General features: G+C 41.1%; 1 protein-coding gene across 1 annotated transcript; it reads right to left on the minus strand.

The window, feature by feature from the left end:
* Positions 1-725: 725 nt before the first annotated feature.
* LOC124268028 (anthranilate O-methyltransferase 3-like) lies at positions 726-12,941 on the minus strand. Its single transcript, XM_046703032.1, has 3 exons — positions 12,274-12,941; positions 2,228-2,231; positions 726-967 (listed from the first exon to the last, which is right to left on the minus strand). The coding sequence occupies exons 1-3, from the start codon at positions 12,939-12,941 to the stop codon at positions 860-862; spliced, it is 780 nt and encodes a 259-aa protein (XP_046558988.1). The 3' UTR covers positions 726-859.
* Positions 12,942-16,415: the final 3,474 nt, after the last annotated feature.

The raw sequence follows: 16,415 nt of genomic DNA on the forward strand, positions 1-16,415 counted from the left end.
TAGAGTTATAAGCACATGTATCGTAGAATATATATTTCATAAGCAATGTATACTGTTAATTTTTACTTAAACAGCAATTAATGGTGGGTTTTTTGGCTATCTGATGTCAATTGTATTTAAGATCTTAAGGATGGTTCCAAGGCTGCTCTTCTTTCATTACTTCGTCTTATGATTCTGAGAAGGGATGTGTCTACCCTAAGTGTTGTCTCGTGGTCGACCATGCTAGTCGTGAGAGGTGACTAATTGGGTAGGGCGTACAAGCTTTTCCCCTGTGACCCATGTAGATCTGGATTAGAATTGGTCTTCAGCAACACCTGCTTGACGTGAGATGCTACTGACGGGATTAGGTAGTTATGCTCAAGATGTTGACCACTGGATTGTCCGATCCAGACTCAATTATTTACAAACCGCTGCTATGAAGCTAGAATATTGCTGAGTGCGGCGTTTAGAAACGACGTCAACAACACAAATAATACAATTGCTCAGATGCCAAAGTTATTGATGGCTGTGTGTTATCATTGAGTAAATCAATGAATAAAATGTTGTTTTTCTTTACAGCGGAATCTATACACTTGCAGACAAAAGTAACAATTAAAATTAATTACTGGATAACCTGATCAATCGATCACTTGACTGTCTGGTTTGCTCAGAAACTGCCATCACATGAAATCATTACTGTTGTGCGGCGTCGGCATGTAAACGCTTAAGTTTTAAGCAAACTGTAGGAATGGCCTATTTCATACAGTTCTCTTAGCCAATAGTCACACCAAATTAGTTGATGTTTCATTGTTATCAGTTATTCATGTCTGCCTGTTAAGATGACTCCATGTCTTCCCTATTTTCCTTTCTTCTGAGATGACTATTCCTTCCTGACCACGATATATATAAACTTGCCATCGTCCTTGAATATTTCGGGGTTCATCCTTGAAAAACGTTTCTTCACATCGTCGTACACTCCATCAACTATCTGCCCCTCTCCTCCAGTGATCGGGAATCTGAGAGACCATTCATGAAAGTACTGTTGCTCCAGTTCCTGTGAGCAGACACGTACATCCTGGCAAACTCCTCCCTTTCATCAATTCCTTCTTTGTCCTTCTTCTCTCTCCAATTGTTGTAAAATACGTCAGGGTTCACAACAGCTTCAGCTGACAAGAGGGTTAATCCAGACCTGGAAACTGGTGACGTTTTGTCATCGAATGGTTTTCTCAACTCCTTCATGGTGCGATAACAAGCGGATATGTTTGTATTGACGAACTCATCTTTGGAGATTTTACCAGATTCACTGTATTTCTTCCATACATCATTCAGTTGTCCAACCATGGAATACTGAGTGTATCTATTTTCTCCAGTGTTTTTGCCTTCGAACTCAGCGCAGGTACCTACGACAAGTAAGCCTCCTCGTTTCAGTTCTCTACTTCTTCTCAGTAAAAAGGTCTTCCAGTCCAACTCCGCTTGCTTGTGTAGTGCAGCCGTCTCCTCAGTACTACTCTTGGCATCTTTGAAAATCGAGTCCTTGAAGGTGGTTGAAGTCCTTGACAACCAATGGACAGACGTCATTGACATCATGAAATGCATTGAGTTTGTAGGTACACACTGCTTGTAGAAGTTTGTCCCTGAAGCAAGAACATAGACATTGTCCATTTCAGGAGGTAGGACGGCGGATCGGGGATGATTCCTGACATACGTTTGAAGGGAATTGAAATCATTTATTTCCAAGTCTTCATAAATAACCTGGAACTGGGTGTTGGGACCATGATGATCTTTCAGAGTTACCAACAACTCACGGAACAAAGCCATGGAAGTAGAACCATCAGCTGCACCGTAGTCGGCAATGTTGAAGACCGAGTCCTTGTCAGTGAAGGGAATGGTTTTGGTTAATCTGAGAATCGTTTCTCGCACTGGTTCGACATTTAGAACATTTTGTTTTCCGAGTGTTGATCCATAATTTCCGTCACCTGTTTTCCCATATGGGCGATATGCTTTAGGAATATCTTCATAGTATCTCACTGGTACAGCTGTCAATCCCTTGTGAATGCGTAGATGTCTTCTGATTTCTGAATAGAGTATCCTGGTGGACATGCAGTTGATGCAGTTTTTGTTTTCTAATTATAGAGGTCGCATGCAATCCTGTTGTGGAATGGTGGCCTGAAGAAAAGACAAATCATATATTCACTCACTGGTTTTACTATCACCACCTCTCTAGCTCCACGTATCAACACATTTATACCATTCTGATTATTGATGAGTATATTAATGTGAGGTGAGGTTTACCGTCGTGCTTGAGAATATTTCGCTCATATGGCGACGTGCATGCGTGTGTATGGGTATGTGCGGCTCCTTGTACTAGCCCAGACTGAAGCTGGTTTTATAGTGCTAGCCCAACGGAGATACCATGCCGCAGTGAAGCATGAATACCCCACTCAGACACATTATACTGACTCCGAGCGGACCAGTCCTTGTTGAACTCATTAATGCCGAGCGCCAGGCAGGGACTATCAAGTACCATATTTTAACGTCTTTTGGTATGACGCGATCGAACCCGCGACGTTCCGCTCTCCGGGCGGACGCTCTAACCACTACACCATGGAGGCGGTCGATGAGAATATTATGATTAAAAACAACAAGACTGACTGCTTGACTGAATTTGATTTACGCCGCTTTTAGCATTATTCCAGCAACATCACGGCGGGGGACACTAGAAATGGGCCTCAAAATTGCGTTTAGGGGCACTGATTGATGAAAACATTCATTTTAAATATTAAACTGATTAACAGCATCACAGTCAAAGTTGAATTTCTATGATTGACAAACAGTTTGAACAATACAGGCATTTGCAACGCACGGCTAAGATTTGGTCAACTGTTTACACTTTATGTCGACTCAAGCAAATATGTATTGCAATCTGATAACACCTGAACAAGGAGCACTCTATGTCACTTCATTACAGTGCTAACTCCCTTACGCAAGGGACACAACTCATGTTTCTGCTGTGTGCACACAAGAAACATGTACATGTACCATGCACCTTGGCGTGTGTTGGGCAACTGCCAATCTCAGCAGGTTCGTGTGAAGTCACCTGGTGTTCCCGAGTCAAGTGCCTCCGTGGTGTAGTGGTTAGAGCATCAGCCCAGAGAGCAGAAGGTCGCGGGTTCGATCCCCGACCGCGTCATACCAAAAGACATTAAATATGGTACTTGATGGTCCCTGCCTGGCGCTCAGCATTAATGGGTACAACAAGGACTGGTCGGCTCGGAGTCAGTATAATATGTCATGCACTGCGGCATGATGTCTCAGTGAGCTATCACTATAAAACCTTCTTCAGTCTGGGCTAGTACAAGGAGCCGCACATACCCATACACTCGCATGCACGTCGTCATATGAGCGAAATATTCTCAAGCACGACGTTAAACCCAATTTCACCTCACCTCACCTCTAAACGAGTGTCAGAAAGATTTCAACTGGAGGAAACGTAATCCAATACCCATACACACTTTTCGCGCTCGATTGCCCATTGGAAAGCGCCATATACTGTCTCTTTGCATATTTTAACGATGTTAAGCAGAGCATGCACGTGTACGCCTGATCCTTACCATAATAGTATGCTGACCAATGCAAAGTAGTTATACCTGTGTAAACAATATTTAACATTTTAACAGCACATGACGCAATTAACTTTGTTAATCCAAGACCCATCTAAACCCCTAGCTGAAATTCAATCAAATTTACCATCAGAACAAGCTGCTAAGGCATAAAATGACAATCACGTGATCAGAATACCATTGTGTATATTAATATACAGAGATGGCTGTATGCCATTAAAGCTTCCGTCACACAATTTCATTATCTTAATCAGCACTTAAGATTTCAGTACGAGCCAAACAGTTTGGTGTCAGTCAGCAGTGGTACCGCACAGTATGTGATTGACATGATGGTTCAGACTCAACACTGCCTCAATTCTAGCTCAACGAAACAGTTTGGAGTTGTATTCTACCTGTTTTATATATCTCCTGGACTTGGAAAACAATAACATTGTTATCAATTTTGTAACGAGTTTACACTTACACAATTGTGACTACATGGTGAGTGTCTGGTGGCAACAGTGTTCATATGTCCGTGTGTAAACACACGCGGAGCTCTTTGTTTGTTAGAAGGCAGATAAACAGCTGTACATATGGCCTTTCTTTGTCAGTAGTGGTTATTCTCAACAGTGAAATTCTGAATTGATGAACTATGCGTTCATCTAAACAAAATTGTATGGATAGACTGTGCGTGTGTTCATAAACGTAGCTCCCCAGTTAGACCAAATATTGTGGAAACATCTGTTTTTGATGTTCAATAACTGAACTCACTGTCGGCAATGTAACTATGGAGTGAGTGAGTGAGCGAGTTAAGATTTTAAGACACATCGGCAATATTCCAGCCATATTGTGACTATTAAAGTTATAATGTCATAATAATCATTATAAAACATGTCGGCGAAGGACAGTAAAGATAACTAGAATATCACAGATATAATTGTAAAACTGGTATGAACATCTAAAATAGATTACATATGAAAGACAATAGAATACCAAAAGTTGCTATAGATCGCCAACAACTTAAGGTAGATCACCATACTAGGGACCATCGAGACATACAATACCTTTGCAACCTGCATGGACCCTTGCTGGGTTTACACCATCCCTTCGGCCATTTACGTTTATAGTCCAAATTAGCCATACTTTAAAATAACACATATTCTACGATTAAAAACACGCGGTATTGGTATGAAACATTCCAGTGTAACTATGCGAAAAGAAAGAATTACTGAATGTCTCAGGTATGCATTCATATACAACTGCAAATAAAGCTCAAACCTTCACATACTGTTCCCATGCAAATTCACACCAGCTGCAATTGTTGTTGTTTTAGAAACATAATCAATAATATAGATTAAAAGCGTACTTACATTCACCAGACGATATTTCCGTGCATGTAGCAGTTCGTCACCAGCTCAAGTCTACTCAAGTTACGCCATATGCAGCAGATGCTATTAGTAATGGATACCTGCGCAGTTTGAGTCACGTTACACACATGTCCAATCAATCTTTATTTTCTTTGTAGTGGAGGCCATAGGCCCAGGCTACACTTCAGGATTTCAGAGCAGTACATATGTGCAAATATAGTTCAGAAGACAATAAGTTAATTTACAAAGTATACAAAAGGAAATATGATATCATTGGCATAGAAGTGAATCTCTAAGTTTCATTGCATTGTGTTTATAAATAGCTAGTTTTTTTACAATATATAGATTGCCAGTTGACATGAGCATATTAAACTTATGAATAGTGGGATTCGAATAAAAGTTATGTGGTAAATACAAACATCTCAGATTTTGATAACAATTACATACCAAAATAAAATTAAATTCATTTTCAATAAAGTTATCTTTACATACAAAACATAATCTATTTGATCTGGGTTGATTAATATATCGACCGGTTTCAATTTGCAGGCAGTGTGAAGAACATCTGAATTTAGCAAGGCCGATCTGAATTTTGAAATTGATAAATCTTTTATGTAAAATTCAACATTAAATGAGATTTTAAAACAAGAATAAAGTGAAAATTTAGGACTATTGTAAAGCTATGTGTGCCATTCTTGTTCATAACTTGCTCTTAATCTAAAAACAAATTCTGATATGAATTTATCGACATTACATAAATTTTGCTGCTCTTCCCACAAATCCAAGAGAGTAAAGAATATTCTTATTTGTTGATGCCTAGTTTGTTTTACCATTTACAGAGTCTAAAACTAACATGTTATAACATTTCTTTACAAATCTGAAAGCGTGTATTTTACATATTTTACACCAATATTTAACAACTTTTTATATATACATATATACATTGGATAACGGCCACAGTCTCCCCTAACTACATGGTTCGAAGTCGACTGTTTGACATTTAAAAACCGTTTACAACAAAACATATGTACAACTTCGACTTCTTTGAAGTTATCAACTCCTCATATTTCAGCTCCATTTAAAAGAATCGGACTAATTTTTGTATCAAATATCTTAAAAAATAAATCATAAGGAAGTGGATTAAACGTATAAAAAGATTTTAGAATGCCATATACAATTTTCATGTCAACGAGTTACACCTTTATCTGTGACAATATGCCCGTGTCGAATGTACACTCCAGCATTAAACGTGTCAAACTGTTTGTCGATTTCCCGAAAAGAAACTCCATCTTGTGCGTCTAATTTCTCCTTTAATCAGTGTATGAACATCTGCGTGTACAGCGAAGTCTGTGACATATTGGTGAGAACACTGACATCCGTTAATATGGGTTTTCCCGAATCGAAATTGATGGAAAGGAGACATTCACCACTGACAAACTTTCGTTATGTGTCCCAAAAAGAGTCGGGTTTACATACCAAGGACACTGATAATCTAAGCCGCAAACAGTGTGCCAAATGTCACGCAATTAAATTTGAGATGGCGCACTGTGTTAACATATCTCGAGACATAATGGTTGGTTGACGCAACGCTCAGCAATGTTCCAGCTGTATGGCGGCGGTCTGTAAAGGACGTCGACCTTTGGGTGACATGTCATGGTTCAGGTAAGGAAAAAGGCCGACGTCCTGTCCATTTGACATTATACCAATCAACAGGGGTTTAAAAAAGACAGAGATAATCCAGTGTTTACACAAGGTGATAATCCGGATTATGCAGTTGAAAGCACAGACAACAGGAGAAAAGTATTATATTTCGTCCATTTCATTTCTGATTCGAAATCATCCCACATGAAGCAGGTGAGATGCAGCATCTGCAAAATCTCTGGTGTTGATGAGGCCATTCCTAAGATCATGTTTTAGGACGTCCAGGCGACGTTCCAAATCCCTGTTCTTCTTTTTCTTGAAGGGACGTTTTGTCCACCGCCGAACTGCAACAGGCGGACTTCCAGTGTGCTGCTCCTTTGCAAGAAACTTAATCATTTCAAAGATATTGGGGTGCGCCTTCCCCACCAATCTTCTGAATGGTTGTTGGTGCGCGGGCCATCAGAATCATGGTGGTTCCACTGTGGTCTATGGAGGTCACCCTCATTTTATAAATAAGCACTTTACAACACTCAACTGCTATGTAGAAATTGTTAGAATTTTTCACAAATCTATTATAGGATAGGATTACCGGAATCTTTTGCGGTTCCATCAAATAGCCCCTCGTCGCGCAGGCATCGCACAAAAGTCTAAACATTCTCGTGTATGTTTCCTCTCTCTTATCTGGTAAAAGAAAAACACCAGGGGAAACATGTGTCCATCAATCATGGCATGGATCGTGTACAGTTGGTGAAAAATGCCAGGTGTCACGTAGAATGTTCCATCGCAAAAGATCGTCTCAGCCGCACTTAGATGATGAAGGTTGTCGGATGTGGTAAAGCCGAGGATGCGCTTGGCAGTTCCATCGTCTACCAGGAGGAAATCCTCACCAGATTCGGTCTTCTGGAAATCTTCTGGGATGACATGGTCGTCTCGTCTGCTGGGAAGTCGAGGCAGGACGGCTCTTCTGGCACGGTAGAGGAGGTTCCTGCTACTATCAAATGTTGGCATTCATGAAACTAGGGCTTTGGTGTCATCAGTCCAGGAACCTTTTCTTAAACTGCCTATTTCTTCTTCATAAAAGGAAGGCATCGGGGCGAGAGTGGATGCTGCTTTCACTTTCAAGTTATCAAGGGTTTCCTTCACCTGTGAACAAATATCAAATGTAAATTATGCAAAACATGTTTCGGAACAGATATATTTATTTTACATTTATATTTTTCTTTGTAACAAATTGATATTCGGCATTGAGAAAATGCTTACCTTCATGTCTACTTCGACATTGGGATGACTATGGACGCCTTTCACCTTCGTCACTATGTCATTGACGGTTGACGCAGTGGAGTTACAGTTCTTTTCTGTGCACTTCCAAGATATCCAATCTCTCTTTCTCTTATTCACATGGTACATAAAACCACCAACACACAGGTATCTGCCACCACGAGATGTAGGAAGAATGATACGAATTATTTTCAAAAGTTATTAAAATATATAGTTTACAAATCTGGACGTTCCCTTTGATTTTTCAATCGTAAGAATATCATTCTAACATACCACTTTAATTTGAAAATAAAACTACACCAAAATAGCTCCATCAACACAAGCGCAACAGGGTCAGTAGGGCATTCAAGTGGTTAAAGCGTTCACTCGTCACGATGAAGACCCGTATTCGATTCCCCACATTGGCACAATATGTAAAGCCCATTACTGGTAGTCTCCCACCGTGATTGCTAAAAGCGGCGTAAAACCAATCTCACTCAATCACTCAAACATAACAACAGTGTTCTACATCGAGATGCAAACTAACAAAATTCAAGGTTACATCAAAATCGGGTATTTATCATGAAAACTACCCAGAAAACCACCCTCAGATTCTTCTCCAGATATTTTTGAAGAAATTGGCCAATTTCTCCCAGAATGATTTGGGCAGATGTTCAATGTCCTCTCCAAGTCCTCTTTCCCTATCGAGTTAAAATCATCTCCTTCCCTAAGTACATTCAAAACACGACTAAAGACTCATCTATTTCTTCGCTACAAGTGACTTCCAATAATACGTACCTGCCAACTGTATATAGTTTTAACTTGAGCTCAGGAAGCGCTTTGAGCATATCCCTGCGACGTGGAAAGGCGCTATATAAATGGCCTATTATTATTATTAAGTTTCATGATAAATCTTTCAGCATCTCTCTGAGTTCAGTGACTGCTGTGTCGATAATCATCCATAACGGTACTTTCATATTTGTCCACGTTTGTGCCACACAACAGCGACACAGCGGTACTTGAATGTGAGATGGCACTGCAGACAATATCCAAAAAGTCACAAACACCAACCATCTCCGGTACATTCCTTAACAGCCGTGTAGGCGCCGCAGACAACTTCCTTAATAGCAGTTAAAACAGCTCGTTTCTGTCTGGAGTGCTCTGCGTCTGAAAACACAAATATGATACATATTACAATGAATCTGAAATCGATTGCATGACGTTTTGATCTGATATTTGGTTTGGTTTGCTGTTTAGCAATCTTTAGCAATCTTTCAGCTATGTGGCAGAGGTCTCTAAATAATCGAGTCTGGACGAGACAATCCAGTGATCAACAGAATGAGCATCGATCAACGCAATTGCAACATGATGACATGTGTCCACCAAGTCAACGAACCTGACCACCCGACACCATTAGTCGCCTCTTACGTCAAGCATGGGTTACTCAAAACTAATTCTCTTCATGGGTCCTTCCTTCTCTGTATGTAACATGTACTAGTGAGTGGGTGAGTGAGTGAGGGAGTGTGGGAGCGAGTGAGTGAGTGGGTGAGTGAGTGAGTGGGTCGGTGGGTGGGTGAGTGAGTGAGGGAGGGAGGGGATGAGTAAGTGAGTGACTGAGTGAGTGGGTGAGTGAGTAAGTGAGTGAGTGGTGAGTGAGATTTGAGTGAGTGAGTTAGTGGGCTGGTGGGAGAGCTTGAGTGAATTTTGAGTGAGTGAGTGAGTGCAATGCATGTATTGTGAAACAGGCGTAAGTACGTACGTCCTTGCCTGTCGTCAGCGTCATTTGCGAAGGGCACTCCGACTGAGGCAGGTGTCAGCACGCCCACCAACACCAGAAAATACACCACAGGTCTCATGGTCTTTATCTGCTAAAACATTAAATATATTATCTTTAAATCGTAAATTATATTGCATTGTTATTCCATTTTGTACGTTAAGTTTCATACTAAGGGAGAGAGCACGATACTCACATGGTACTTTTCAGTACCAGAGACAAGCCAACCCACGTTAATTCATCAGGGTTGCAATAGTTCATCAAACAGGTCCAGTCTCATAATGACAATAACAGACTCGCTACCATACCTCCAACCACCACTCCTTGTGATAATAATAATACCCTCACAATGATAACACTCCCATTCCTCCACTACCACTGCCTATGACAATAACAGCACTGTCATACCTCCACTACCACTGCCTATTACAATAACAGCACTGTCATACCTCCCTCCACTACCACTGCCTATGACAATAATAACTGTCAGCACTCCCATACCTCCAGTACCGCTGTACCTCCACTACCACTGCCTATGACTACCGCATGCCTATGACAATAATAGCACTGTCATACCTCCACTACCACTGTCATACCTCCACTACCACTGTCCTATGTCAATAATGGCACTGTCATACCTCCACTACCGCTGCCTATGACAATAACAGCATACCTCCACTACCATGCCTCCACTACCATACCTCCACTACCACTGCCTATGACAATAATAGCACTGTCATACCTCCACTACCACTGCCTATGACAATAATAGCACTGTCATACCTCCACTACCACTGCCTATGACAATAATGGCACTGTCATACCTCCACTACCACTGCCTATTACAATAATAGCACTGTCATACCTCCACTACCACTGCCTATGTCAATAATAGCACTCCCATACCTCCGGAGACGGTTGGATTATCAATTGATAACGTTCTTAGCAATGAGAGTATGGGTCAGGTGAGTTAACGCTCTATTAATTGATTATCAAGGTTAGCGAGCTGTGAGAGGTGAGGTGAGGTGAAATTGGGTTTTAACGTCGTATTTGAGAATATTTCGCTCATATGACGACGTGCATGCGTGTGTGTGTGTATGTGCGGCTTAAGCTGGTTTTATAGTGCTAGCCCACGGAGATAACATGCTGCAGTGAAGCATGAATACCCCACTCAGACACATTATACTGACTCCGAGCCGACCAGTCCTTGTTTTACCCATTAATGCCGAGCGTCAGGCAGGGACCAACAAGTACCATATTTTAACGTCTTTTGGTATGACGCGGTCGGGGATCGAACCCGCGACCTTCCGCACTCCGGGCGGACGCTCTAACCACAACACCATGGAGGCGGTCGAGAGCTATGAGAACAGAAATCATATAAATCATATAATTATGATTCCAGATTTAAAAGGCTCTGTGTGGGTTGGAAAACACAGGTGCTGCGATATTTTTCCCATGTGGATAGTTCCATCATCACACCTGACAAGGCAGGAAGAGACAATGCATCTCCCCCCTCCTCCTGGCTTTACATCTGTGACCCGTGAAGATCCGGAATAGAATTGGTCTTCAGCTGCCGATGCTTGTCGTGAGAGGCGTCAACAGGATTGGGTTGTCACGCTCTTTGTTTGGTTGCGTGCCATCGTATCCCAATTATGTTGATTGATGCTCATAATGTTGATCACTGAATTGTCTGGCCCACACTCATTTATTTACAGTCCACCGCTATATGGCTGGAATATTGCGGAGTACATAGTTAAACAACGACAGCACCAACAAATATTATCAAATTGGTCAGATGCAAAATGCAAAATTACCTACAATTACCTGCATAAAACATTGCCAGAATGAGGTTAAGTACTATTCTTCTGTGACCCGTGAAGATCCAGGTTAGAATTGATCTTCATCAACCCATGCTTGTCGTGAGGTCAGGTTCATTTACTTGGTTGAGACATGTCATAACACATTGATTAAGGATCATAAAGTTGATCACTTGATTGTCTTGTACATGTACGGACTCGATAACTTACAGGCCGCCGCCATATAGCTGGTATATTGCTGAGTGCGGTGGTAAACATCGACAAGAAGAAAAGTACTGCACTTGATCAGATGTCAAAGTTATTGGTACATGTATAGGTGTGTTAAAGTTCAAATGAAATGAATACAAGACTTGTTCTTTACCTTACACAGCAGAATCTCTGCACCTCTAAAGAAATGTGTCAGTTAAAAATTAATAACTGGATACTCGATCCGGTCAATTGAACACTTCACTGTCTGATTTTCTTATGAGCTGCCGTCACATGGCACCATTACTCCAGGGCGGCGTCCGCTGTAAATGCTTACTTTATAAGCCAACTGTGGGAATCGCGGGTGCTACCGATAAGGCAGGACATGTTTATCCTTTCAGTGAAAAAAAATGTCAACACTGATATTCAGGGGTCTATTTCATGAAGTTCCCTTAGTCTATTGTCACACCAAATTAGTTGATGTTTCATTGCTATCAGAAAGGTATGTCTGCCCGTTAAGATTTCCTCCACGTCATTTCTTCTGAGATGACTATTCCTTTCTGATTACGAGATATATAAACTTCACATCGTCCTTGAATATTTCGGGGTTCATCTTTGAAATACGTTCGTCGTACAGCCCATCAACTATCTGCTCCTCCTCCTCCAGTGATCGGGAGTCTAAGAGACCATTCATGAAGGTGCTGTTGCTCCAGTTCCTGTGAGCGGAAACGTACAACCTGGCAAACTCCTCCCTATCATCAATTCCTTCATTCTCTTTCTTCTCTCTCCAATTGTTGTAAAATACATCAGGGTTCACAACAGCTTCAGCTGACAAGAGGGTTAATCCTGACCTGGAAACTGGTGACGTTTTGTCATCGAATGGTTTTCTCATCTCCTTCATGGTGCGACAACACGTGGATATATTTGTATTGACGAACTCATCTTTGGAGATTTTACCAGATTCACTGTATTCTTTCCATACCCCATTCAGTAGACCCACAAGGGAATACAGAGTGTATCTATTTTCGCCAGTGTTTCTGTCCTCAAACTCAGCAACGGTACCTACGACAAGTAAGCCTCCCCGTTTCAGTTCCCTACTTCTTCTCAGTAAAAAGGTCTTCCAGTCCAACTCGGCTAGCTTGTTTAGTGCAGTCGTCTCCTCAGTACTACTCTTGGCATCTTTGTAAATTGGGTCTTTGAAGATAGGAGCCTTCGACAGCCAATGGACAGATGCCATTGACATCATGAAATGGATAGAGTTTGAAGGTTCACACTGCTTGTAGAAGTTTGTACCTGACGCAAGAACATAGACATTGTCCATTTCAGGAGGTAGGACGGCGGATCAGGGATGATTCCTGACATACGTTTGAAGAGGGAATTGAAATCATTCACTTCAAGTCTTCATAGATCGGCTGGAACTGGGTCTTGGGGCCATGATGATCTTTCAGAGTTGCCAACAACTCACCGAAAATGGCCATGGCAGTAGAACCATCAGCTGCACCATAGTCGGTAATGTTGAAGACCGAGTCCTTGTCTGTGAAGGGAATGGTTTTGGCCAATCTGAGAATCTGTTCTCGTACCGGTTCGATGTATCCAACATTTTGTTTTCGAGTGTTGATCCATGATTTCCGTCACCTGTCTTTCCATACGGGGGATATATTATGTGGAATATCTCCATAGTATCTCACTGGGACAGCTGCAAATCCCTTGTTCAACCAGTGACATCTTCTTATCGTTGGAAAAAGTATCCTGGTGGACATTGTTGGTGCAGTGTTTTTCTATTCAAAAAGATTCGTTGCAATCCTGTTGTAGAATTATTGCCTGTAGAAAAAAAAAATAACAAAACAAATCATATATTCACCAACAGGTTTTACTATCACCCCCTTGTCAGGCTCCTGTTATCAACACATGCTGATTATTAATCAGAACAAGAACAATTATATCAAGATTTTGGAATGAAATTGCGTTTTAGGGCACTGTCTGAACAATGCTGTCTGAACATTCATTTTGAAATATTAAGCTGACGTCAGTGTTTCTAAATATACCCCCACCACAACCCCACCCCCCACCCCCACCCCTTTTGAGCTGAAAGTTTGTTAAATGACCATTGAAACTCGGGTGAAAACAGAAGTGTGCAGCCCTCCTTTTCTCAACAGTGTGCATACCCTTTGTCAAAAAAGCTGCATCCGCCCCTGTAACTTCCAGAGTCTGGTTTGCAAAAAAGTGGCTTGCAAAAGAAGCCCGTGAAAGCCCGCGGTTTCAGTTGCGTTCGTGCAATTCATTACACATGTTTTCGATTAAGTGGTTTTAATGTTCAATGTTCCTTCGTCTAGTCCTGTTTTACATTTTTGTGTTATCAGCTTTAGCGTGTCTCTACAAATCTCAATGGAATGGGTTTTGTCCATCTAATAAGACCAACGTCCTGGCATTCAAATGTATTTGATATTATTTCATGTCTCCGCTAATAGCTAAAATCAGTCGCCCAAACGCAAGCGCAGGGAGATTTGTGCTTGGGGGTGGGGTGGGGTGGTGTTCTTGAAAACGAAAAATCGGAATATATTTTAGAAGTATTAAACTTTAGAGACACCGATATAATTTTAAAATATAAAATGCGAAATCCTTGTTTCAACGATTTACTTGGCCGTATTCCTCGGCGTATGTGTAAAATATTAACCTGAGCCCTCGGCTGCGCGTCGGGGTATACTGATTATTGGCTCACTTTCGGGGCTCAGGTTAATATTTACTAGATACAACGACAAATGAAGCTCAAACCTTCGCGTACCGTTCCCATCCAGCTGCCCATCACCTGTAAGACTGTCATTTTAGAAACATAATAACATACTATAAAAGCGAACTTACATTCACCAGATGATATTTCCGTGCATGGAGCAGTTCGTCACCAGGTCAACTCGTAGTAGTAACGTGACATGCGACACACGCTATCAGTAATTGATATTTGCTCGGTGAAGGTCACGTGTCAAGCGACGCACGTGACACATTTCAAGGAATTTCTGGTGTGTCTAAAGAGATTACTAAACGAGTGTGTCTGTCAGATATCATTTATCTTACAACGAGTTGTTTCTAAACGTACTTAACGAGCGAAAGTTACATTTTGAAACAACGAGTTGTAAGATTAATGGTATCTGACAGACACGAGTACAGTAATCTGTTTCTTACACACCATAAAATCGCACCAATTTTATGGTCGAATAGATTAAATTTTCATATTTTCTCATCGTAGCTGCGCAATAATACAAAAAAACAACGTTTATGAATGTACGACGTCAACTGGCTTCCTAATCACTACTCATCCCCAAGGTCACCCTCCACACAAAAAATGTTTCTTCCCATTTTTCGCGTCATGGAGGCGATCATGATAATACAAACCGTCACCATGTACGTGTGGATGATTTTAATTCTTGCAAAACATAACATATTTGAGCGTGTGACGCCATCATTATCGTTTGGTGGTTGTCGTCATCGGAAGATTGTTTTGGATATCTCTGCACATTGGGATCCGTACTAGTGTACCAGTTTATGTTCAATGTTCTCCCATCCACCGGATCCAAAATTATTGAGTGTGTGTAATTAGGAGTAACCCGTGTGCTTGAATGTGACTTTGCTGAGCTTACGTTCACTGTCAATGGGGGATCTACTCTTCTTCTTCGCCACAGCCTTCCTGTTTTCCCGAGCCAGAAACTGCCACTAGGAATGTTACTGATGTTACGGTGTTGCCACTATGAACTGTGAGTTGATTACATCCTGTATGTTAAGGGGACATGAAATTTGCATTATTCCGCGTCGGAGCAATTTCTTAAGCAATAACTTATGTGTAGATCAACCGTTCCTGTACGTGTTGGATTGAATCGAAAGGACGTGTGTCGCCATTTGCACTCATGAACCCTCGCTGACGTTCCCTGTTGTACGTTGTTTCCGTGAGTGTGTTTTGGTTGTGATTGTCATGAGTGAATCAGATAACATTGGAATCACATGGTAGCTCGGAGCTGGAAGTGGATCTTTATCGAAATTATCACAATGTTTGTCAGTGAAAAATGTCATCTTTGTCAATTCATCAAAGAAACCACGAGGCAAATCGATCTCACAATGGACAAGCACTTAAGTTCTCTTGTCGGATATTTTTGTATGATGATGCATGACACTTATCGCATCTTTCCAGTAAAAGTATCATTGTTGTACATTTTGAATATTCGAATAGAATCTCGGTCTTTATCTCTATAACGGCGATATTTACATAATTGTTTGCACAGTTATCGCTGATTGGTCGAGCGATTTGAATTCATGACTAGAGTCAAAAGTTTTAATAACAGGAATTAGAAAATAACCTTCTAGCGCCTAACAGGCAGCTTGGGTTATCCAGGGTAATAATGTGCTGTGCCTTGATTGTTAGCGCTATGAGCATACCTAGTGTGGAGTTTGGCGCTATATAAATGGACACATTATTATTATTATTAGATTCGTGTTATATTGATTCTAATTGTGTTTTATTGTATAAATACCTGTTTATGTTGCAGTCGGAAAATAACAGGAAGGTGTTAAGGTGTTTGGCACGAGGTTTCTGTTTGATTAAAGCACGAGGAACTTTTCAATGAATTTTAATCAGGACCCTAGGTCATCACCACGGAGATTAGAAATCGATCTGACATATATGTTTGATACCAGTTTTCTCACATGGGTTTCTCACCCACGGGTGTGTAAGAAATCAAACTAGGCCCGTGTCGCATGTACTCTGGGTCATTCGACTTCTCAAACTGTTTGTCAAAGCCCCCGAAAAACA

Source organism: Haliotis rubra, unplaced genomic scaffold, assembly GCF_003918875.1.
Source record: "Haliotis rubra isolate DU_JTF1 unplaced genomic scaffold, ASM391887v1 Scf1356, whole genome shotgun sequence".
NCBI classification, from domain to species: Eukaryota; Metazoa; Mollusca; class Gastropoda; order Lepetellida; family Haliotidae; genus Haliotis; species Haliotis rubra.

Excerpts from the sequence above, each read along its gene's own strand:
- LOC124268028 (XM_046703032.1), bottom strand. The coding sequence starts at position 12,941 with ATGGACAATGTCTATGTTCTTGCGTCAGGTACAAACTTCTACAAGCAG.